The 16,300-nt window shown below is 44.2% G+C and overlaps 3 protein-coding genes and 1 long non-coding RNA gene across 13 annotated transcripts in view; 3 read left to right on the top strand and 1 right to left on the bottom strand.

The window, feature by feature from the left end:
- Positions 1 to 7,553: 7,553 nt before the first annotated feature.
- Positions 7,554 to 10,266, top strand: LOC100879697 (maspardin). Of its 2 annotated transcripts, none has more exons than XM_003701402.3 (8): positions 7,554 to 7,807; positions 7,995 to 8,172; positions 8,552 to 8,686; positions 8,763 to 8,868; positions 8,952 to 9,072; positions 9,229 to 9,337; positions 9,415 to 9,663; positions 9,751 to 10,266. In XM_003701402.3, exons 2-8 carry the CDS (start codon positions 8,059 to 8,061, stop codon positions 9,808 to 9,810), a joined length of 894 nt encoding a protein of 297 aa, XP_003701450.2. In that variant the 5' UTR covers positions 7,554 to 7,807; positions 7,995 to 8,058; the 3' UTR covers positions 9,811 to 10,266. The 2 variants fall into 2 exon arrangements, with proteins under 2 accessions (XP_003701450.2, XP_012136527.1); XM_012281137.2 differs by having other exon boundaries at positions 7,973 to 8,172.
- LOC143265466 (uncharacterized) lies at positions 8,679 to 12,821 on the bottom strand. Its single transcript, XR_013040048.1, has 2 exons — positions 12,730 to 12,821; positions 8,679 to 12,208 (listed from the first exon to the last, which is right to left on the bottom strand). It is a non-coding gene; the product is annotated as an uncharacterized LOC143265466 (long non-coding RNA).
- On the top strand, positions 10,758 to 14,490 carry LOC100882580 (major facilitator superfamily domain-containing protein 12). 4 transcript variants are annotated; one of them, XM_076537742.1, is made up of 7 exons: positions 10,758 to 10,893; positions 12,377 to 12,683; positions 12,757 to 13,039; positions 13,119 to 13,233; positions 13,498 to 13,866; positions 13,929 to 14,182; positions 14,250 to 14,490. In XM_076537742.1, exons 2-7 carry the CDS (start codon positions 12,497 to 12,499, stop codon positions 14,368 to 14,370), a joined length of 1,329 nt encoding a protein of 442 aa, XP_076393857.1. In that variant the 5' UTR covers positions 10,758 to 10,893; positions 12,377 to 12,496; the 3' UTR covers positions 14,371 to 14,490. The 4 variants fall into 4 exon arrangements, with proteins under 4 accessions (XP_076393857.1, XP_003701555.1, XP_012136525.1 ...); XM_003701507.3 differs by lacking the exon at positions 10,758 to 10,893 and adding an exon at positions 11,070 to 11,204; XM_012281135.2 differs by lacking the exon at positions 10,758 to 10,893 and adding an exon at positions 11,733 to 11,873.
- A 648-nt stretch (positions 14,491 to 15,138) lies between these two features.
- The window catches only part of InR-2 (insulin-like receptor-like), a 36,911-nt gene continuing 35,749 nt past the window's right edge, over positions 15,139 to 16,300 (top strand). For 5 of the 6 annotated variants that reach the window (XM_076537731.1, XM_012281132.2, XM_076537727.1 and 2 more), the window contains exon 1: positions 15,139 to 15,701. The gene's annotated coding sequence lies outside the window, so the exon portion shown is untranslated. The other variant, XM_076537729.1, reaches the window with a different exon arrangement.

Here is a 16,300-nt window from a genome sequence, read left to right as displayed (position 1 = left end):
CTATGTTGCACCCGCTGCCTGGATAGTCGAAAATTACCTGCGATGTACGGTTTTGTTCGGGTTCTGTCGGTCATCGTTATTCCGAACGACGCAACGCGATCTTTTATCGGTGAGAGGCAATATCTGCTCGCAGCATCCACCCCCTTGCCGACTCTTTCCGAGTTCTCTCCTCTCTTCGTTGCTCGAGTTCTCGCAGCTTCTCTCGCAGTTTCGCGCGCATCTGCATGTGCTCCGCGGCGTCTCTCACACATACGCGTACGGCCAAGATGGCGTATACGGTACCCGTAGTACAAATTGCAGGTAATTGCAGCCCGAGGAGAGGGCTCTCCTTCTCTTCTTTCTCCTCCTTCTGGCATCGACGGAGGACGAAAGGGGCAAACGGAAGAGAGGGGCTAACCAAAGCGGAGAGCGTGTGAAACTGCGAATTTTATGATTTACAAACGCGATCCTTTATAAGGGTATATGGATCTACGCGAGGAACGAGACGAGCCGCGGCGAACGTCCGCCCTTGTGACCTCGCGGACCGACCGCGAAAGATAATTGTACGCCAGGAACCGTCTGCGACTTACTCCTGCGATTTACGATTCCGCTTCCCTTCGACGAGTCGAGGAAATACGCTATCGACCGGTCGGAAAAGGAAAGTTTGTCGGTTGCATCGTTCGACCGTGCCTATCGACGCTCCGTTTACCTGAAAACCTTCACGAGATCTCTCTCGATTTACCTGGAATTCTACGATATGGAAGCTACGATCGTTGTCTAGAATTCTATGCATAACCAACAGGAACCTACTTTCCTTACAATTTTTGCTCTGTACTCCTAAATAAGCCGAGAATTACTATCGCGAGTCGAAAAGGCAAACGACTAAAATGTACGATGGTCAGGGATTTACGTTTACAGGGTAAACTGGAAACCGATCGACCGTCGAATTTCCGACTCGGTAAGTATTTATTGTCCGTTACGGTGTTTCTTGGAAGGTCATCAGACCTGGCCAAAGTCCTTCGTAAGCTTCGTTTGTTCCAATTTAAACCGTTACGATTTCGAAAATTTTATAGGAGAACCACAAAATCCTCACAAGGAATCGAGAAGTTCGTTTTCGTTTAATTTCCCTACGCCCCTCGTTGTTTTATGAATTACGTCGAATATAATTGTCATCTCGCTTCGCTAGTTAAATTCCATCTAACGGAAATTACTGGGCATCCCTGCTTCTTCTCTCTCTCTCTCTCTCTCTCTCTCTCTCTCTCTCTTTCGTTCGCTAGGTAGGTTCACCCAGTCTATTAGAAGCACTTAGTGACGGGTTAGTAATTACTTCGAATCGCCTCGAGTACGTATACGCAACCGAAATTTCGATCGGTTTCGAACATCGTTTAAAATTATAAATATACAAAGGAAGATTTAGGAAGTTTCGAGTCTCTCGAATATCGTTTGTTTCTACTCGAATTGCGAACCGCCCCTGCAACGCGTACGGGGCGTCGAGGGTCAAAAGCGACTCGAGAGAACATTTTGCGTTGTCGATGTTGCACCGGACACTTAAGTGCGCATAATTTATGCCAAGAAACGAGTTACGCGTGAGACTACGACTCGTCGCGACACGATGCACCCGTGTTTCCTGCATGTCCGCCCGTATGCTCGAACGCGATCGAAAAGTGGCCGAGGGTAGCGAGTTCCGTCGTATTATGGAATCCCTAAACCATACATATTTACCAAAGGGACTCGAAGATTAACCCGACTGTCCGAAATTAAACCTTGGCCAAGTTTCTGTTCGTTTATCCTCCGGTCCGTTCTCGAATACCTCTCGTTACCGACCGATTTTGCGTTATCTCGATTTCCGAATCTACCGAAAATTAATATGTCCGTAAATAGCTGCAGGATAATCGTCGAAACCTTCTCCGTTATAGAAGTTTACCGGTTCTGTCCTGTTTGTCGCGAACAACGTACTTTCGTACTAGGCTTCTTCGCAGTAGACTGGAATTATTATTGTATAGTAAAAGGCTCGGTAAATTAATTCGTACTAACTGATCGATTTGTTTCTTCTTGAATTTTCTGTGAATTTCCTTGAACGCGACAAGTCGTAATTACAAGAGGCCAAGGAACGTTCGCGGCCCCGTCCAAAGGAAGGATGTTTGAGGAGCCGCGCCTCGGGACGCGTTCTCTCGTTTCTTGGCACCTTCGATTGACAATTCTCAGGCCTGCGCCTAGTCCCACGTAATTCCAACTATTTGCTCTTCCTTTCTCCGTTCCACTCCTACGGAAACGTCGAAGACGTCTCTGTTTCCTTTTTACGCGAATCTTCGTGACGCTAAATCGTCGTCGTTGTCGCCATCATCGTCGTCGTCGTCGAAACACGAATGCTCGCGCACTCGCCTTGTAAGGACGTAAGTACCAAGAACGTTAAGTTAAAACTATTACGAGGCCTGTTCGCGCATTTATAGCCCATCCGAGTAGCGTGCATACCACCGCCATGTTGTTAGCCGCGATTAAATATTGATGCAAGAGACGGATATCCAGACTGGAAAGTTTTTCCGTTCGCGGAACCGTTTCGCTAGGGAATCCAGGACAGTGACGTCCGATTAGGGGTCGTTTGCAGAATTACTTTCGAAATTATCGATTTCCTTTCGAAAACGTTCCCGCTAATTTTAAAGGTGTTCGCTTCGATTAAAAAGCAAACGATCCTTCGATTCTAACGCGTATTGTCGAAGGAAAATCACGAATGGTCGCAAATCGGACAGAAAAGTATCCGAGTTGCCGAGGTAAATAAGTACTTGGTCCGTAGTTTTTCAAACGAACGGAGAAGTTCGCGTCTCCGCGTGGCCGACAAATGGTCGACGAGCTCGGACGCTCGTAGATTCGAACTGCTTCTGTTCGCTAATTTGCTGTTCGTCGGTGCGTGTCCATTATTGTGCAAATCGACGAGCAGATTGCGGCAAAAGGTTGACAATGGGGGGATCGTCGCGTAAAACGTTCGTAGTCCCTACGGGGTGTTGAACCACCCCATCGTTAGCGTGCCGAATCAACCGGAAATTCCAGCTTTCGTCGCTTCCGTATTCACTTCGGTTGAACGGAAGAGAGAGGAGATCCGTGAACGGTTCGAGAGGCTGAACCAGCAACTTTGCGTCCAAGAAATTAGCCAAGGCGAGATAATGCCCGGTGAACGTCTCCCGGTCTTCCTCGCTGTTGCTCGATTGTCATGAAAATATTGGTTTTATTATACGGCCTCCGAGAGAGGGAATACCGAATGTTCCCTGTTTCCAGGTAATTAGAGATCGACGGCTGCGAAGACGAACCCAAGACGACGCATGGCACCTGGACCGTCTATGCTAATTCTTCCATGTTCCCCTTGCTGCTTCTTTTTTTACTTTTCACCGAACTTTCGTCGATAATCCTTTGCCGTCGAACGACCACGATATCGTATCTTTGACGCGACCGCGTTAAAAATCGTTTTAATCCGCGTGTAACGGATAGTTCGCGACGAACAGCGAGGTTCGTTCGGGGGCGGTGGTGAGCGAGACGGAGAAGGATTGCCCCGAAACGAGACAACCGTGAGTAGATCGCTTTTAGGATCATTAATTATCCTAGGAGAGCGCGAGAACGAACAGGATACGTGGGGGTACGGGGTTTGTGCGAGAGCGAGACAGAGGGTTGGAGAGAAGGGAGAAAGGAAAGAGATGGCAGGGTGTCGGGGGAGCGGAACGAGGAGCAAAGGAGATGGCGAATGTCGCCACTGCAAACCGAAATTACCGTCGAAGATTAATGATCCTAAGCTTTATTACAGGTATTTATAGCCGTGCTCTAAAATCCTCGCGCAGTTAACCTTACGGCAATAGAAGCGGACGTGCCGATATTCGACGATTTCCGAATATTTCGAAAATTTCCATTTCTCTCGATAATATCCACTTCGTTTCGATCGGTTTCGTAATCGTTTCTACGAATCGAAATTGATTTCACCGAACGAAACGTTTCGCTGTGAAATCTGTACATAGTCGAAAGTTGCGACGAGTCAACGTTTGCGATAATTAACCGCGATTCATCGAGTCATAACGTAATCCATCGCGGGTATTTATCAATCGCGATTAATCGAACCTCTCTAAAGTCACGATCCGCTCCAACGAGAAGTTTTGCATTGGCAGAGGCATCGCGAAGTCATTAATAACCGATATACCGAGAGGTCCGTTCCTGTCTCGTGTTAATTCGACGTATCGAATCGAACGACACACGGTCGCTCGTTAATCTTCTTCCCCGATCCGTCACTCGACCGATTTATTTAAGGAACGAATACGAGCGTACGCCTCTTTCTACATATTTCTACGTGTTTGTTTCTCTTTCCTTTGTTTTGTCCCCTTCTTTTAATCAAACTTCCAAGGAGGACATTCCGGCTAAACTTAATTAGCCCCTTCTCTAGGAAGAAGCTAACCAACTAGTATCGTACGAGAAATCGGAACCGCAACGCTTTATATCGAGTTATCTTCGATAAAATTGCGATCTTTGAAACGATCAGACTTCTTAGAGATTCCATCGAACCGCGATACTTACGTTAACGAGCAAATAGATGCCACACCCCTGAACATGTCGGTAGTAGCGATTTCCTGTTTACGGCTTTTCTAAATATTTTTTTTCGCGATTACCCGTACAAATCGGGAACGAGAACATGTATTATTTCGACGTGGAAAGCAATTGGTTTTATGCGTTTCTGAGTATGCGACGAGATATGCAACGCGAATCGTAGCACTTAGCTCGACATCGTTTTTTACGGACCATCTTTCGAAAATTGTTACAGAACGACATCGATTACCAGGTCACACCGCGTGGAGGTGGCTACGACAGTAACCCATACGAATCAAAAAGGCTTATTTCTCTACATGCAATTTCCTTACCACTGTACAGCGAAAAATTTGCATAGTGCACGTGTACATCATAAAATTATATTTACTCGCATTCACAGTTCCCCTGTGTTATCTGGGACGATTAATAATATTCAGTATTTTCGTTCAAATATTTTTACAGTAATTTTAAGACATCAATATTGAATATACCGAATGAATGCAACAGGAACAGTGTCATAATAAGCGTCTAAAAGCCCCAGAATCGATAATTAAATTTAATTGCATTTCATGGACCAAAATAGTGGCGCCATCTGTCCGGCGAAAAGGGTGAACTACACTCATCTCGAACACAGGGTTCGGTAGTTCCTGCTTTTCACCGCTAGATGGACGGCGTTTTAAAAGTCCATAAAGTGCGATAAAATTTAATTATCTGTTCTAGCGTTTTTAGGCACATATTGTGGCATTATTCTTATCATATTTTAATCGTGGATTACATTTATGATCGTATTGAAGTCCAAAAGTATCTAGTTTTTCGAAAAAATAGATTTTTTCGAAATAATCACCGAAAAAACTGATCATAAAAAGTGAGGGTCCGCACACGCATATCAGAAAAATAAAAAAATGAATATTTCGGCACTTTGACGACGTAGTATGGTTCCTGAGGCATTTAGAAACAAATTTCTATTAGGGTTTGATGCGTTTTGATGCCTAATAAAGCCAGGAAATCAATTTCTGTCGAATTCGGTCGAAAACGGTACAGGTGGCGCCATCTAGCGGCGAGCGGCGGAACTACGAAACACTAAAATTTCGATTTTCTCGAAAACTAGGAACTTTTCCGAAATTCTGAGATATACGAATTCTTCCTTGTCGCCTACGGAATCGAACGAATCTAATTATAGCCGGCTAGGACCATTATTAAAGAAAATAGAAAAATAGCCCATTTCATGGACTAAAAAATTGCCGTCCATCTAGCGGTGAAAGTTGGAACTACAAAAATAGAAAATCCCGATTTTCTCGAAACGTAGGGACTTTTCCAAAATTCCGAGATATACAAATTGTTCCTTGCGGCCTAAGGAATCGAACGAATCTAATTATAGCCTGCTAGGACCATTATTAAAGAAAATAGAAAAATAGCCCATTTCGTGGACTAAAAAATTGCCGTCCATCTAGCGGTGAAAGTTGGAACTACAAAAATAGAAAAATGCGATTTTCTCGAAAATTAGCGAACTTTGAGTACTTGTGAGGCTCAGAAAGTGTTATGTGATCGCATTAGAAGCAAAATAAAGCAATAAAAGTTTCCTGAAAGCTTTAATAAAGAAAATAAAAAAAATGTCATTTTATGGAGAAAATTTGTGGCGCCATCTAGCGGCGAAACTGCGAACTAAACTGAAAAACCGTATGTCCGTACACGCGTTAAGGAAAAATATAAAAAGTAACATTTCGCAACTTTGACGACGTAATATGCTTCTTTAGACTTTCTAAAGCAATTTTTGTTCAATAAGTTATTCATTTTTTTGCCTATTAAGCCCAGAAAATCAATTTTTATTTGACCCTTTACTGCGTGTTCGGACATACGGTTTTTCAATTTAGTTCGCGGTTTCGCCGCTAGATGGCGCCACAAATTTTCTCCATAAAATGACATTTTTTTTATTTTCTTTATTAAAGCCTTGAGGGAGCTTTTGTTGCATTATTTTGCTTCGAATGCGATCACAGAACACTTTCTGACCCTCAGATGTACTCAAAGTTCGCTAATTTTCGAGAAAATCGCATTTTTCTATTTTTGTAGTTCCAACTTTCACCGCTAGATGGACGGCAATTTTTTAGTCCACGAAATGGGCTATTTTTCTATTTTCTTTAATAATGGTCCTAGCAGGCTATAATTAGATTCGTTCGATTCCTTAGGCCACAAGGAACAATTTGTATATCTCTGAATTTTGGAAAAGTCCCTAGGTTTCGAGAAAATCGGGATTTTCTATTTTTGTAGTTCCAACTTTCACCGCTAGATGGACGGCAATTTTTTAGTCCATGAAATGGGCTATTTTTCTATTTTCTTTAATAATGGTCCTAGCCGGCTATAATTGGATTCGTTCGATTCCGTAGGCGACAAGGAAGAATTCGTATATCTCAGAATTTCGGAAAAGTCCCTAGTTTTCGAGAAAATCGAAATTTTAGTGTTTCGTAGTTCCGCCGCTCGCCGCTAGATGGCGCCACCTGTACCGTTTTCGACCGAATTCGACAAAAATTGATTTCCTGGCTTTATTAGGCATCAAAACGCATCAAACCCTAATAGAAATTTGTTTCTAAATGCCTCAGGAACCATTCTACGTCGTCAAAGTGCTGAAATATTGCACTTTGCATGTGCAGTAGAATTGACATAGGCAGCTCATGTACGAATTTTCTGAAGCAGGAAGGAATGGGATGTTTAAAATACTTTAAAAATATATTAAGTACAATTACAGCTATCGAAAATAATATTTTCTCTGCAGAATTTGTTCGTCTTTCATGTTGTACAACATCAAGGAACAATGACACGAATAGGCTGTTGATCATCTTGCATGACGCCGATGCAGAATTTTTTAAATATACTCGATAGATTACGATATTAGGATATTTTGTTTCGATCTTTGAAGGAATTTCGTAATTAGTAAGAATATTAACTTTGAAAAAAACGTATAAAACAGGGTTGCGACATTGCCGACGAGACAAGGATAATCTTGACGCAAGCGCAATCATACCCTAGACAGCAACAATGGATCGGAACCCATGTAGACACCGAGAAAAATAAAGTACGACAATGTTTGGTAGGGGGTTTAAACTTATTGGCACTGTTGATGTGCTTTCACAAACCAGTATCGTAAACGTGATTTGACCTTTGAAGTTGCTCGATAACTCGATTGTTCCTCAAAATCAGACCTACAAGAGGCAAAAATGCTTGCTGCAAGGTAACGATACACGCACGAAGAATCGTTCTCCCATAACCTGATTTCGAGGTAAGTTTAACTTTGCAACGATATCCAGTTCTAAATGTTAGCCGTTGAATATTCGAATTCTGCGTTAACGATAATCCTTCGACGAATCCTTGCTTGTTGTTAACATTAATATAAAGTATACGATTTCGAATTTGTACAGGACCGCTATCTAGCGTTCTATTTCAGCTCTCTTTGTCTGTGTGCCTAGATATCGGTAACCCCTGAGCGATCAGAAATCTTGTGACGACAAAACGAGCAATCGACGACGGTGCATGCGAGGAAAAAAAATGTCGTGTTCCAGTGAGCTGTCACGATCCCACGAATATCTCAGCTTTCGTAGTTCCGTTCCGCTCAGGAAAATCGTGGTCGATGCTGATGGTACCAAGGTAATTTTTCTCCGAATCTTCTTATTGGTAAAACATTGATCGCGCGTTCAATAATCGATTCGGTTCGAGATCGAGACCCGCGATGTTGACCTTTCCCTGATCGTGATTGTCGTAATCGAATCTCTAATGTTGAAGAATGTAAATGATTGACAGCATATTTTTAATAAAGCGAACCAGGTATCGAGTGCAAGTACTTTCGGTGAACTTTCATGAACACTTTCGTTTTCCGGTTCTTACAGCGAAACCGGAACAATGCGATCGATGTTAATCTTTATCTCGCAAATTAGATAATGCTCGCGTTCATTTATACGCAAAATATTTCATAACTCGTAATAAACTAATTAAATTCGTGGTTTAATTTTTTTTTAATCCATCTCAGGGATGGAAGGTGTACGATTCCAGTCCAAAAACCATTAAGTGCCCTCTGATATGTCTTCCACCAGTAAGTGGAACAGCGGACGTGTTCTTTAAACAAATATTAGGCTTAGCGGCTAAAGGATACAGGATTATATCGGTTGGTTTAATATATTTTTTCATTTTAAAATCGAAACGAAAATTATACCTAAGAAAAAATGTTGTTTCCTTTTCAGGCCGAACCGCCGGTATACTGGAACGTGAAAGAGTGGTGCGATGGATTCAGAAAACTTTTAGATTACATGGAACTGGATAAAGTACATCTGTTCGGCGCTTCATTAGGTCAGAACGTACGAACGAAATTCGGTATTTCAATCGAGGAAAAAAAGAAGAAACTCGTGTCCATAATTATGATTTATTTTCAGGTGGATTCTTGGCGCAGAAATTTACCGAGGTTAACGCTCATTGTCCCCGAGTAGTATCACTGGTACTCTGCAACACGTTCACGGACACGTCGGTGTTCAATTACAACGATTCGGCCGCAGTGTAAGCGGGTTATTTTCCGAACGTAATAAAATCGACAGAATTTTGTCACGTTTAACCGTTTGTTTTTCACTCGTTTCGAGATAAGAGAGCGAGTAATAGAAAACGTGATACGTTATCGGTGAACGGTTCTGCGTGTAACCTCTAATCAATTCGTAGGTTTTGGATTCTGCCGTCGTTGATATTGAAAAAGATGCTTATGGGAAACTTCGTGACGGATAAGGTCGACGGGGAAATGGTGGAAGCTATAGATTTCATGGTTGAAAGGGTATCGCATATTTTCGTTTATTTTTATATCGAACGAATCGAACAGCCGAGCATTTAAGAAACGAGTTTTATTCGCAGCTGGAAAGTTTAACGCAACCCGAATTGGCGTCCCGATTAACAATGAATTGCGTGAATTGTTACGTCCAGCCGCAAAAAATATGTCACCTGCCTATCACGATCATCGATGTATTCGACGAGTACGCACTGTCTAATTCTGTGAGGGAGGAGATGTACAAGTGTTATCCCAATGCTAAGCTGGCGCATCTAAAGAATGGCGGAAATTTCCCGTATTTAAGCCGATCGCCAGAAGTAAATTTGCATTTACAGGTATCCTTGACTTATCGCTATCTATGGGATCGACGATAATTATGATTTCGTTCGACCGCCAATTGTGAAACAACGCTTAATTTGCAGATTCACCTGAGACAATTCGAGGGCACCGAATACGCTGCTTCCGAAAGGACAAAGTTGTAGCGATCTGGTAAAGGACGAAAGAAAACAAAATATCGAAGTCGTCGTACCGACACATATTCCACGTATGCGCGTTCCTTTACTCGTTTCCTGATTACGAGCCAACAAGATTTTCGTGTTGTTATCAGTTACGCAATACGTATTAATACTTATAGATTATAATAGCAATCTCGAATCGTTCAACAAATATACTCGACATATCAAGTATGCTGAACTTTTTAATAATGTATGTAATATGAAACTTTTACGATACGTTTATTTCTTTTCTATCGCGATGTTTGCGAAGGTTTCGCGTTATTAAAGTCGTTCGATTCGTGAACGAAAATTGAAACTAAAAATGTCAAACGAGATAATAAATAATGTTTGCCTGTTGCGATCGTATTAATATCGATAAGATATAGGATCATTAACTAAATCTCTGTGTATACTAGTTCGAAATAAATGTAATTTTGTAAGAAATATTCTGGTGCAAAGAGACGATCGAACATTCGTTAAGTCGAGGGAACGTAGCGAGCGTAGTTGCGTGGATGAATTGTATCGCGTTTGATGTAACAGTGGCTCGACTCACCTGGTTTTGCGTCGCCTGTGGCGACGTCGGTGAACGAACTCGGGATGTCTATGGTTTGCCAGACCGCCTAACTGAGAGACCGTACAAGAACTTGTTCGGTATCGATTTCTCTCGCTCGCGTTTCTCTCTCGTCGGCTCTGATTACAAGTCCTTTCCTGTTTCTACCACCTATGGGACACCTTTACATTCCAGTACATACCGCGTGCGCGTTAATTACGGTTGTACATCGGGACGCAGTTAACTCAGACCTTTGTCGATCGTGGCCTTTCGACTACGAAGCGATATCTGGCTTCTCTTTAAAAAAGAAAAACGCATCTCGTCGGAAGCGAATATACTCGCGTGTAACAAGTTATCGAGAGTATCCTAACGCGCTACGACGCGTTAACGATCAAGCGTATTTACTCTATCCTTATTCTAGATTAAGTTTCCAACGGTTCGTAAGAAGCCTGGATCTAAAAGGCGCGTAAACGCGAGATTTTGAAGGTGCAGCACCCGATAAGATTAAGGTTATCGAGACGGTAGGCGATTGTGCCATGACATTAAAATCGAATTGTCCATTTAACATTAATTAATTTCGGGTTCGCGAAGCGGAAAACGTGAAGCGTTTGAAGGTTCAGTCTGTCCGGTGGTCAGATCGCGGATAGCCGCGTGCCTCGTTCGCGCTCGTGAAAAGCATGTTGCGCGCATACGAACGCTGATCGTCTTGACTTGCGATTCAAACACTTTTTTGACAAATATATTTCATGGAAGTTTCGCTCGCAAACGTATACGTTATTACCGAATATTTCAGCCGTTGAAATATAACGAAGTTTTGACCGGGAATGCACAGGTTCGTTCACTCGACAACTTAAATTAAACATCGAACGCTCGGACAAGAACGCTCGATTCGATAAGAATTAACTAAGATTTTTAAGTAAATTATCGGAGAAACTTAGTTTACTGTACATATATACAAACTGAACTCGATGAACTCGAACTGAAACTAATTCGATAGTCTAAACTTAAAGTTAACTTAATTACGCGAGTCGAACATTAACGAGCTTAACATAAATTGGAATCTATCTTAACACCGTTATTTGGAGTAACATCGTTATTCGAAACTCAACGCGGATACGAGCGATCGATATGCGAATGTACTCGCGAAAAACAATCAACATAGCCAAACGAAAGTCGATACGATGATACACGAGAACAGGACGTTTTGTCAGTGTTTCTTAACATCGCGACGCGATTCTCTAGATAGAAGAACTGACACGACGTTTCCAAGTTCTTGCGGTCGATCGATCGACTAACAAGCTTCGCGTCCGTACAGCCTTAAACGGAAATCGCTTGCAACCGCGAATTGATTCGCAAGTGAAAGGAAGGCTACGCGTCTCACCGTGTTTCCTTAAAAATACCAGGTCGTCGTGAACATCGTCTCCTCGCGATTTTTGCTCCATCGAAACGTTTTTCAGAATCAATCGAATCAAATCGAATCGACGGGACGCGACGGTATATGGTGAGTAACATCTCGAGCGAGCGTCGTGAGGTTTCCGGTAACGCTTGGGGGGCGGAAACTGACAAGATACATCGCGTCAACAAGTAACGTCATTTATGCTCGGACTGAAGCGGCATTTTAAAAATTTTACTTCGTTCTTCGATGGTATGAATGTCTCCGTCTCTTTGTAATCGACGTTTTTTCAAAACGTCATCGCCTGGTATTACGAACGCGATGTTTACCGTTTCCATAACATCCTTGGTATATCGCTAACGTATTCGGATTCGTCACGCGTTACGTGGCTCAGTCTGTATTCTCGTTAAAGTAATTTTAAACGATGATTTTCCGTCTTGTCTCTGTTAAAATAGGAATTAACGAGAAGTAGCAGGCGCGTACAGAAGAGAAGATCGCGTTTTCATTTATAATTTCGCTATAAGAACTAACTGTTAATTGCAAACGCGTTTGCGATCAAATTAAGCAGCAAAGAAACGTCGAATTGATTTTATATCGTTTTCGTTTGACAGAACGAAGAATGTCAGAATTGGCGAACAATCAACGCGGTCTTAGCGGATTCGCGTGAATCTTGAACAGGCAAAGTTGATTTTTTGCCTTGAACGCGGTGGTTCGGATAATTCGGCAGGAAAATGGATCAGGAGGAGGAACGATCTCCTTTGTTGGAGAGAAAACTAAGCCTTTCGACGAAAGCCGCGTATGCCTTGGGACATATTTTCAACGATTTGACAGCTGCCATGTGGTTCTCCTACACTCTTATCTATTTTCAAAGGGTGGCACTGTTGGAACCGATTACTGCCGGGGCTCTGTTGCTTCTAGGTGAGTCGAGTATTCGAAACCTATTTCTACCGTACTGCATACTTACATGGAGATTTTGCGTTTCGCTGTTAAGGACAAATCGTGGACGCGTTCGTGACACCTATATTCGGGTTGTTGGTCGATCGATACCTGAAAAAGAAGACATGGCACATTATTGGCTCGTTGATGGTTACCACGACGTTTCCGATGATCTTCGGTGGTTTCGCTGATCCGTCAAATACAGCCGTTATGTTCATCTACGTGGTCAGCATCACCGTGTTTCAGATCGGTTGGGCAGCCGTGCAGATCTCTCATTTGTCGATGATACCCGCGTTGACCAACTCGCTCCTGGCACGGGCAGATTTAACCGCGATACGGTAACACGAATTCTCCTTGTCACGGCTACCCTTCTTGGCATCGTTCTGGCAACTTTTGTCCTTCCTCTTTTCGAAACAGATATTCCGCTCAAGTCGGTGCTGCCGTGGTGGTATTCGTTGTCACCTGGATAGTCTTACCTACAAACGAGGAAGCGGTAATTCGTTTGGCCCAACAGGATAGTTACAAATTTAGAGTGAGTAGACCAATTAACGCGTTTGCGCGAAAAAAAAAAGAAAGTAAGAAAAGAAACACGAACATCGTATACTCGTGTTCATTTTCGAGCAGGAAGAGCAAACGCTTAATTACGGTATTCGAGGGTTAATCTTTCGCGTAGCGGTAAACTGAAATCTTCTATTTTCGCGTCGGTCGTCGCATTTATAGGTTCGGACGATTTATAGAATTAGACAAATTTGTTGCAAAGACCGTGAAAAGGATTAACGACAATTTTCTTTCGCAGAATATAGTTCTGACGGTAACGAGCATCGGTTTGACGAGCACTATACTCTTCCACCTATTCTTGAAAGGAAATCTTTTGGAGGGAAACGATCTACGAAAAGAGAATGCCGAGGAACCGACGAGATTGGTCGATAATCCCTGCAACAATCGAAACTCGTGGGTCAATAGCATGATTCTGCTAAGGGTGGCTATGCTGTACGTGGCTAGTAGGCTGTTTATAACACTAGCCACGGTGTATTTACCTTTGTACATCGAAGAAACGGACGTCGACGGAAAAGAAGCTCTGGCTACGGTTCCTTTGGTTTCGTACTTATCCTCGTTCGTCGCCGCATTGTCCTTAAAGTACATCAGTAAATCATGCGGTACAAAGGTACATTGTTCGAATTCTCTCTCGCGGTAAAGAGTTGCCGAATAGTTGTTTTTTCTGTTTAGGCGTGTTACTTGTTGGGCAGCCTAATCGGAATATTATCCGCGGTTGTCACGGAATTCGCTGGGAATTCTGCGGCGATCATATACGTCGTCGCGGTGCTAATCGGTAGCGCGAGTTCGATCACGATGGTCACGTCGTTGAGCGTGACGGCGGAAATAATTGGCCCGCGAACAGAGCGTAGCGCGATCGTTTATTCGATCGTCACGTTTCTGGATAAAGTTGTCACGGGATTGGTCGTGATTCTGATCGAAAAACGGTAAGAACGTAGCAAGTATCGACGAGCGAACGCGATAACCGACTACATCGAAATTATTTTATTTCAGAAGGTGCACGCAACCGGAATTCTGCCCGAATTACAACAGAGACACTCTGTCCCTGGTTTGCGCTCTGTCGATGTCTCTGGGAATCGTCGCATTGTATTCGATATCGCGATGCCTTCCCTAACCACCGCCATACGACTCTGCATCGTTGCATAAACGAAGGCTCATCCATGTTTTTGTCTATACTTTTGTAGAAAAATTTGTACCGCAAGTTGCTCGAATAAAACTTTAGCGGCCAAAGAAACGAAGCGTTTTCGATAGAGAAACGAGGGGAATCGAATTTTCGCGGTTTCTCGTACGATAAACGGTATATTCGAGAAATCGACTGGATCGACCAAGCGGCAAGCTTCGCGAGGTTCGCGTATAGATGTCGCAACGCGACTAGCATACGATGCTCGGAATTTTCCAACGGAGATCGCGGCTGAGCAACCGAACACGGTAGTAGCCGCGAGAGTACGATGACCTGCTCGATTTACGCGTTACGTGGCGAATCGTGGTTGCGTCGTAGGAACGTAAGACAAGATCCGTTGAATTCTGTTTAGCCGTTATGCCTCGACGAACGATACAGTACGATTATCACGCGGGTCTATAACGATATATGCGAGGCAAGGTTCGCGAAAGAGTAGGGGAAGTAAGAAGGAGCGAGAGAGCGAGTCGATCGCGCTGGACGAAAGAAGGAGAAAGAAACGGGAGCAGGAGAAAGAGAGAAGGAAGAAGAAAAAGAGCGAAATAGAAAGGGCGAGAAGGAAAGAGAGCGAGCGGGAAACGGGTAAAGAAGCAGACGAGCGGGGAGGCGCCTTGGTGGAGTACGAGGCAACGACGACGACAAGCGGCGCAAACGGCGCACAGGGCGCACACATCGGCTCGTGCGAACATGGCCCGGAAGGTGCGCGCGAGGCTACTGCGCAGAGTCTTGTTTTGCTCGGTTGGGCGAGGGGGATACGGAGGCGGACGGCCGTTCACGGGGCATGGCGTGGTGCGCGTTCTAGTAAACAACTTGTATGCGACTCGTGCGGGGAATCTGCGTCCCGAGTAATCGTGATTTTTCTTCGGAAGGAGCCGCGGTACCGTGGCTCAGAATGAGTCGTACCGCGCAACGGGACGCATTTCACGCGTGCTTTTCGTGAGGACGTCGACAACGCCGACGACGCCGCCGACGACGACGACGACGACGGTGGTAACGTCGTCGTTCGTGGAAATTTTTCTAGCGGGGTCAACGAAGTTTCATCGCGGTTCTAGAACTCGACCGCGAACCACCTCGTGTCGTTTTCTGGTGCGTTTACGTGTACTCGTGTGGTGATCGTAGTACTCGTGTTTACGCGGAACAAGTGTCGTCGCGGTACTGACCGATATTCCAGTGTCATCGATCGAGTCTCGATCGTCCTCGAGTCTCTGGACGTTTCGACGGAGGAACATCCGGGAGTCGGGGAGTCGTTCCGCCAACGGGCCGACACGGTGAGTCGATATCTCGTGGAATTTTTGTTCGATAGGAAGACACGCGTGTGTCCGTTGTCATTGTGTCGCGTCGTGTGGTAGGATGTCGCGAACGCGTCGCGTATATTTTCGGAGCATGGGCCGTCGTTGAGCCAACGTGAGCGTGCGACGACAATCGCCGCGCGCGGAATCGAAGGACGCGCGTTCTCGATGGAGCACGCCGATCGAGAATTCCTCTTCTCTTCAAACGTTATCGTCTACCGTCAGAATTTCGATGACCCACACCTTTTTCGATACTCTTTCATTTCTCGTCGTACGACGGTTAAAGTCGACGGCGAAGTACTCGCTATATCTACACTAGTAGGTGGATGACAAAGGAAACGCGCAGTGACATACGACCGATCACGGATATCGCCGGTCTCGGGTTTCCTTCGGAACCGGATAAAGATCGATTCGTAGAAGCGACGTGCGCGCCGCGTGGTTTCGCGTACGCGTCCAAACAACGATGTCAATGTTCCCTCGGAGAATCGTGTGCGTAGTTGGAACGCGTCGCGTGACTGTGATCGCGAGTGTGAGTGTGTATCTTTATGGGGTGAGTAGGGAGAAATCGGGGTGTAAAA

The sequence above is a fragment of the Megachile rotundata genome, chromosome 12 (assembly GCF_050947335.1).
Source record: "Megachile rotundata isolate GNS110a chromosome 12, iyMegRotu1, whole genome shotgun sequence".
Classification (NCBI taxonomy): Eukaryota; Metazoa; Arthropoda; class Insecta; order Hymenoptera; family Megachilidae; genus Megachile; species Megachile rotundata.
Note: the sequence above shows the minus strand (reverse complement) of the source record. Positions and strands in the feature narration are given on the sequence as shown.

What these genes read in the sequence shown, in the direction of transcription:
- LOC100879697 (XM_003701402.3), top strand. Translation starts at nt 8,059, where the DNA reads ATGCGAGGAAAAAAAATGTCGTGTTCCAGTGAGCTGTCACGATCCCAC. An exon ending in TCGATGCTGATGGTACCAAG is followed by an intron (nt 8,173 to 8,551) that starts GTAATTTTTCTC and finishes AATCCATCTCAG; the next exon opens with GGATGGAAGGTGTACGATTC. An exon ending in TACAACGATTCGGCCGCAGT is followed by an intron (nt 9,073 to 9,228) that starts GTAAGCGGGTTA and finishes ATCAATTCGTAG; the next exon opens with GTTTTGGATTCTGCCGTCGT.
- LOC100882580 (XM_076537742.1), top strand. Translation starts at nt 12,497, where the DNA reads ATGGATCAGGAGGAGGAACGATCTCCTTTGTTGGAGAGAAAACTAAGC. An exon ending in AGGATAGTTACAAATTTAGA is followed by an intron (nt 13,234 to 13,497) that starts GTGAGTAGACCA and finishes TTTCTTTCGCAG; the next exon opens with AATATAGTTCTGACGGTAAC. An exon ending in GTGATTCTGATCGAAAAACG is followed by an intron (nt 14,183 to 14,249) that starts GTAAGAACGTAG and finishes ATTTTATTTCAG; the next exon opens with AAGGTGCACGCAACCGGAAT.